General features: G+C 33.4%; 1 protein-coding gene across 3 annotated transcripts in view; it reads right to left on the reverse strand.

The window, feature by feature from the left end:
- LOC116844958 (ATP-dependent RNA helicase DDX42) overlaps positions 1–7,360 on the reverse strand; it is a 22,449-nt gene extending 15,089 nt beyond the window's left edge. The window contains exons 1-6 of one of the 3 annotated variants that reach the window (XM_032817148.1): positions 7,037–7,360; positions 6,818–6,902; positions 6,528–6,746; positions 6,073–6,342; positions 5,417–5,957; positions 5,086–5,314 (exon numbers count right to left, since the gene is read on the reverse strand). In XM_032817148.1, coding sequence (XP_032673039.1) covers positions 5,086–5,314; positions 5,417–5,957; positions 6,073–6,342; positions 6,528–6,746; positions 6,818–6,852 — 1,294 coding nt within the window. In that variant the 5' untranslated portion in view covers positions 6,853–6,902; positions 7,037–7,360. The remainder of the gene's footprint in view (positions 1–5,085; positions 5,315–5,416; positions 5,958–6,072; positions 6,343–6,527; positions 6,747–6,817; positions 6,903–7,036) is intronic. The other 2 variants (XM_032817150.1, XM_032817149.1) reach the window with 2 other exon arrangements.
- Positions 7,361–7,624: the final 264 nt, after the last annotated feature.

Here is a 7,624-nt window from a genome sequence, read left to right on the forward strand (position 1 = left end):
CCAAGCCCGGATTAACGGCCAAGAAGGTTTTGCTGTGTGTTTGGTGGGATTGGAAAGGAATCATCCACTATGAGCTGCTCCCATCGGGCCAAACACTCAATTCGGACCTCTACTGTCAACAACTGACCAGATTGAAGCAGGCGATCGACCAGAAGCGGCCAGAATTGGCCAATAGGAAGAGTGTTGTGTTCCATCAAGACAACGCCAGGCCGCACACATCATTAACGACGCGCCAGAAGCTCCGAGAGCTTGGATGGGAGGTTCTATTGCACCCGCCGTATAGTCCAGACTTGGCACCAAGCGATTATCACCTTTTCAAGCATTTGCAAAATTTTCTTGATGGTACAAAACTGGCCTCAAGAGAGGCTTGTGAAAATGAGCTGGTCAAGTTTTTTACCAATAGGGACAAGGACTTCTTCAATCGCGGAATTATGAAATTGCCTTCAAAAATGCCTTCAAAATGGACAAAAGTTATCGAACAAAACGGCGCATATTTGATTGAAATCGGATAATCCTAACTATGTTAATTTCATCCTCGAAATAAAGCGAAAAAACGCTCAGAACTTTTTACTTCACCAAATATATATATATATATATATATATATATATATATATATATTTATTTATTTATTAATATGTATATATTTTAATAAATATTTTTATAATATTTATGAGAGTAATATTTTGGTAAATATTTATAAAATATTTAAATAAATCTTATAAATATTTTGTAAATGTTTTATATAAATATAATTTTGTGCTGTCTGGGCATACATATACATGGTGTCTGACTCGTACCAGAGCTAATATATAGCTAGAATAGGTCAAGGTAAGTAATGAAATCGGTGTCTTCTTTTAAACAACCACATAAAATTTCTAATTATTAAATGAAGTAGATGGGCTAATCAGAGCGCGGCGAAGTGGCCGGCGAAAAAAATGGACGATTGCTCGCTTAACCTATCTCATGGGCCAGAGAGGTGGACCGTTTGGTAACAGCTACCAAATGAAATAGGCCCGCGAGCAATCGTCCATTTTCTTCACTGGCCGCGGCGAGTCGTATGTCTCGCCTGCCGCATCACGTGCTCTGATTAGCCCATCTATTTTATTTAATAACTCAAAATTTTATGTGATTGTTTAAAAAAGGACACCGATTCCATTACTCACCCCCACCTATTCTAGCTATATATTAGCTCTGGTACAGTACGAGTCAGACACCATATATATACACTCGCGCTGCCAGATGAAGTTATTTACTACTTTTTTTGTAAGTTTTTTTTTTTGTTAATTCTGGAAGATACGCGTATTATCCAAACGTTGCGTTCCTAAATTCACAGAAACAAACACAGCAACTTATCTGGCCACGACTATATAATTGACTGATTAAGTATAGCACTCGTACTCGATGAGTTTTGCACCGTATTTAATATCCAGTAGGAAAACATATCGCTCATTTGCTGCAACAATAACATAAATCAAAATTTTAGCATTGTTTAGTTATTACTATAAAAAGAACGGTTTCCGTTTATATTTTTTATTAATAACAGTTTTTTGAAAAAACGCAATTTTTTAGTTATGTCATTGTTGCAGCAAATGAGCGATATTTCCCGAGAATTATTAAAAAATAAATTTTTCTATTGGATACATGATGCAATTACGAAACTCATCGAAAAAGTGTTGCAATCTTTAATGTACGTATAAAGAAAATACGTTAAATTTAAAGTAATCGTGTTAAGGTTCCTGGCCTCTCGCATTGTCTATTTCTTTTTAATGACGTCAGAAGCGAGAAAACAATTGCAATCTATTAAACAAATTTCTATTAAAGAAATTGCACTCCCCTTTTGCTCTAACAATCAATTATTGTAAATTAACCTGAATATAAATAAGCGAAGAAAAAAGTTAAGAAGATTGTATGTCATGTTAATTACAACAATTTATAACAAATTATTGATTGTTAGGGCAAAAGCCCTGATAGAATATAAAATCATTTTGATGTCAAGATGATATAATTTTGACATTGTTGTCATGAAATTGTTATAAAAATAGTATCGTTTAATGTCAAAATAACATCACTTTCATATCATTTGACGTCATTTTAACTTTTATATGACTTTGTGTTCTACCTGGAAAGGGAATGCGCGGAATATCTTACAAATTTGTTTAATTGATTGTGTGTGTGTGTGTGCAAGTGTTACTTTATGGTATATATTTTTATTTTATATTTTGGAAGAATTTTTAGCAGGCATTTTTTCACTTCTGACGTCATTAAAAAGAGATAGACAATGCGAGGGGCCAGGAGCCTTAAGGGGGGAACCTGGTTTATAGGGCTCAAAAAATCGAATTTTCAAAAGTTGTCTTAATCGATAGTATCTAGAATATAATCGATATTATCTTAGAATATATCCTTAAAATTTCAAGCTGAAATTCAAAGTACTTTTCGAGTTACAGCTTAAAGATCATGCGTCGAGCATTGAATACAGGCATGGAAATTGTCGAAATTGCTTCTTTTATTGCCGCATGAAGGATATAGCAGTATATTGAAGATCATGAATATGTTAGATATTAGAATTGGGTTACAAGCTCAAAATTTTGCCCAATCATACGACGAACAGCAACTTCAGAGGTAGCGGCGCCGCAACTTAAGTAGATCAAAAGAAGCTCGAACAGCGTGTAGAATGGAATTAACAGTTCAGAACGTATTCTATGAAGAAGCTGAAGGATTATTATATGGATCTGGTATCGCAGATTAGCCTGTGACTGCTATAAATAGTACTTTAGTGTTCCGCAAACTTTAAACGCGATTTTCTCAAAACGGTATTTTCTGAGTTTGTGTACACGATAGAGACAACTCTAATAAACCGATTGAACTGTTTCTAGACTCGTTTTACAGCTGATTAGTTCCTCTTCTAGATGAACTTAAACGTTTTTGAAAAACGTTACATTAGACTAATTTTATTGCAACACAAAGTTGAAACTTTTTGAATCATAACTTTTCTTTCAAAGTCGTTGAATTATCAATTTGTACTTTTCTTGTAAAGTTTTTGGTTCAATTAGAAGGTAATTATATACAATTAACAAAAATAATTATTTCTTTTGTCTTATATAAAAATTACAATCGTTACAGTATACACAATGGAACAATTGCAGCAGTTTGGCACTATTCACTTGGCTCCATTTTTTAAACAATCAATATTTTTTTATGAAAGAATTATTTTATAGAGATAAAATATGTAATAAAACATCTCTAAATTTGGAAATGATTGGTTTTATTCTAGCGGATAAAAAAATTTCTAAAAATCATATATTTTTCGACCTCTTAAACCAGGTTCCTCCCTTAATGGTTATCTGACGTGACATTTTGATAATCGTCACTTACGTTATCATAATTCTTGGAATTTGTTATCTACTTTGGTACCATCTTAAGATAATCGATATATGAATATCTTGATAGAACGAAAGATAGATCTGATTAGTAATAAAAAAAAGTTACAGTAGTTCGAGTATTTCCGTTATGGCCTCTTCAGCTGTGACTGGTATATTCAGTTTTATATAACTTGTGCTGAAATCATGACGTTTGCAACTAACTGAAGTAATATCTTTGAAAGGATTTGCTATGTCAATTTATTGTAAGTTGTCAATATGTTGTAAGATATGTACTTGATTTCAAAATAGTTTGAGCACTTTTTTCGATGCAGTTTGAAACGCAGTTAATTGTCCAATAAAAAAACTTCTAGAAATTAAAAAGAAAAATAAGTTCTAGAAGTTATTGGATGATCAGCTGCGTTTTAAACTACATCAAAAAGAAATATTAAAATTATATTGAAACTAAGTGTACATATACAATATGTGAACCAAATAGTGGCGAATCGACCTGAGTAACTCGAAGTATTCTCACTTTTCCTTTACCACAAATTAATACACTGGGTTTCAAAATGATTTTTTTTCTTGATGTAGTTTGAAACAACTGATTGTCCTATAAAGGGCTATCTTTGGGATGGTAGTAGGCAATAAGACGTAAGCAGTAAACAAATTGATTTAATACAATCTATTATATTGATAATACTATTATTATAAGAATAATCGACTATAGTCAATTTGCTTACTGCTTATATGAAGGCTCGGAACAGTTTGCCAATTTCGGCCGATTCTCGGGAGCTACGCCTTCTATCTCCCCCTTGCCGCGCGGCGGGCCAAAAAAGTGATGGTCGCGACCAGTCGCGGCTCCAAGCTTAGAAGCACGAAAGTCACTTTCTTGGCCCGTCGCGCGGTAAGGGGGAGATAGAAGGCGTAGCTCCCGAGAATCGGCCGAAATTGGCAAACTGTTCTGAACCCTGGCTTATATCTTACTGCCTACTGTCAATCCTATTGTAGATGATCCTTAAAAGATGATCTTTAAGTTCTAAGAATTAAAAATAAATTCTCATTAAATTATCAGTTGTATTTCAAATTTTGCATCAATAAAAAGTGTTCAAATCAAATGTACAGGGTGTCCCATTTTAAAGTTTCCATTATAGATTATCTCTTTAGGAAAGAGATCTCTTATCATTTAAGAAAAAAATGTTTTCAACAAAAATTATATGGTTTCAAAGGGGACATAAGATGGTGTTAATGATTTGACTTTGGATTGTTTGAAAGTTATAGTATCGCCTGCATTAGCATTACCAAGATATACCACATCGATGATCGTGAGGTGACTCAGCCAGCTAAAACAAGATCGAGAGGTGACCCAGCTAGCTAAGTTTTTGGCTAAATGGCCAAAATCAATTTCCATGTAACGTTAATGCAGGCGATAATTTTCAAGTCTTATAAATAAAAAAGTACTTGACGAAAAAATATTTAGTTATAGTATTTTGGAAAGCTCTTGAGATAAACTACAATATGAAATAAAAACTAGGGAATCGTTGACACCATCTTATGTCTCTCTTGAAACCATACAACTTTTGTTCAAAACATTTTTTTCTTAAATGTTTTCTAAGAGATAATCTAGTGGAAACTTTAAAATGGGATACTCTGTATACCTTCTTTGCTTAAATTAATAATATATTCAATCCAGATATTTTTATCAATAGTTAAGATATATTTGCTCACCAAATCCCATATCAAACATTCTGTCAGCTTCATCCAGAACCAAAAATGTAACCCTAGTTAGATTCGTTGCTTTCATCTTAACTAGATCAATCATTCTACCAGGAGTAGCAACGACAATTTCCGCACCACTTTCTAACGCTTTGCTTTGCTCCCACTTGCTGCCACCTCCATAACAGCAACATACTTGTATATTATAAACCTTTCCAAATTTCTTCGCTTCTTGATAGATCTATTAACAATATTCATGATAAATTTTATTTTCTTACATTACTGCTGTACAACTTAGAGATAACAGACAGCTTAAAAAGAGAAATCACACAAATAAAGATACCTGTTGGGATAATTCTCTAGTTGGTGCCAAAATAAGACCGATAGGTCCATCACCAGCTTTTAATTCACGTTGATCCATGATATGCACTAACATTGGCCAAATAAATGCAGCTGTTTTGCCGCTACCTGTTTTCGCTATGCCTATTATATCTCGACCACTTAAAGCAGCAGGTACTGCTTGTACTTGAATAGGCGTCGGTTGTGTATACTCATTTTTACGAATAGCTTTTATTAGTGCATCGTCAAATCCGAAATGGCCAAAACTAGTAACCGGATTTGGCGGCGAAGGTCCAGATACCTTTATACCCAGAGTTTTCCTTAGATCATCAATCTGTTGTTTGCTTAAACTTGCAATTTCTTCATGCACATTGTAAAAATTCTTCTCAAACGATTCGTAATCTATTTCATTATGATCAATCGGAGGTAATGGGTCGATTTCCTTCTTCTTTGGTGGTGCAATAGGATTACCATCTTCGTCGTATTCGATTTCTTGATCGGATTCTTCTTGTTGCAAACCAGCAGTGGGATTTTCCTCCATATACCTTAATAGTGAAACAAAATTAAAATAATTGTGTTTCTCTATATCCTCTTCTACTATAATTTTTATGTACAAAACATATGATCTTCTTTGATACAACTGTATATTATTCAATAAACCTGTAATAGCTCTCTTCATCATCTTCTCCATCAATATCTGCCCGAAATCCCTTAGATTTGTCTTCCTTACGATCAATATCAGATTGAGCCACAGAATTATTTCGTTTCACTTCAGCATCGATACCTGCCATAAAAGCATCCAGAGGATCCTCTTCACTGTCACTTTCATTTTTTGTTGCTGTTTTCTTCATCAAATCATATGTAGGAGAACCAGGTGCTGGTATATATTCTAATGAAGAAGTTGGAAGTTCATCATCGTCTTCAAAATATCTGATTTCAAATAACACAATATTGCATAAATATTGTAATATTATATAGATATACAAATATTTCATTTTTTTGTAACTTGATATTGTGTGCATAGACTTAAATAACTATGACTTAAATGTATATATATATTTTTTTTTTTAATTTTTCTCTTTTATACCATTATTTGATTAAAAATTTATACTCACTCTTCTTCTGTTTTGCTGCGTTTCTTAGGCATACCCCAGGAAGCGGATAAAGCATTTTCTGTAATAGCAGACATCGTATGATAACCTTGCTTACTCAAAGCAGAATTTGGTGGAGGAGGAGGTATGTTAGTACCACTCCTTTTTGTCCCAGCCATTTGGAAACCAGCAAAACCAAAACCTTTTGGTTTGTTATTACCACCTCTCTGATAGCTCATTGTCCTTATAAAAATTAACACAAATTGAGAAGCAAAATATTATAAATTATGTATCTGATATTTATGTATACACACAAGTTACAAATAACTTTTCTTATATTTTTCACCATACAAACGTGAAATTGCTACATTGGAACTTTAACTAACAACCATCATGAATCTGCAATTAAAACATTAAAGAAAAAGATGTTGTCGAGTAATAGCTGACCTCAATTACAATTCAAAATATAACAAAATAGTTTATTTTCTTTATAAAACTTATGGCATTCTATAGATATACTTTATTCGAAATACCTAATTCTGATGCAATGATGGACCTAATACAATTTCCTCGAAAAGAATATTTATTCATATAAATGTTTATTTAAAGACTAAGAGGTTAGAATACTATTCCATCGAGTTGCAATGTATTGTTAATATTATAATTTCATCAAATCTTTCCACTTCGTTGTTAAATTCAGCAATTGTCGAATTTGAATTAAGTAATTATTTCACAAATAATAATTCACGGACTTATTAGCATTTAATAGAACACAGGCGTAACACCGAGCAACAAAATTTCTGTCACAGTGAAATGACGGTGGCAAAGAGAAGCTTGATGACTCCTGTACACAGAATGCGGTAATGGCTCCTGCACACAGAACGCGGCAACGCTTGCCGTGCGGCGGAAGTTGGTACGACAACCAATCAATATACAATATTCCGTACCTTCTAGCTCTTAAGATCGTTCTCAATGGCTTGATTTTGTAACGTCCGGATTTATTTTAAAACACTAATAATATATTAATATAGATCGGAGGCCGACTTGTCTGATTTCAGACATCACGGTTGCGTTCTTTTATTTGCATCAGATGTAGTTGAGAGTCAATTCTGTATCTCGAA

The sequence above is a fragment of the Odontomachus brunneus genome, unplaced genomic scaffold, assembly GCF_010583005.1.
Source record: "Odontomachus brunneus isolate Ranch 3 - 2012 unplaced genomic scaffold, Obru_v1 Obru_scaffold_048, whole genome shotgun sequence".
NCBI lineage: Eukaryota > Metazoa > Arthropoda > Insecta > Hymenoptera > Formicidae > Odontomachus > Odontomachus brunneus.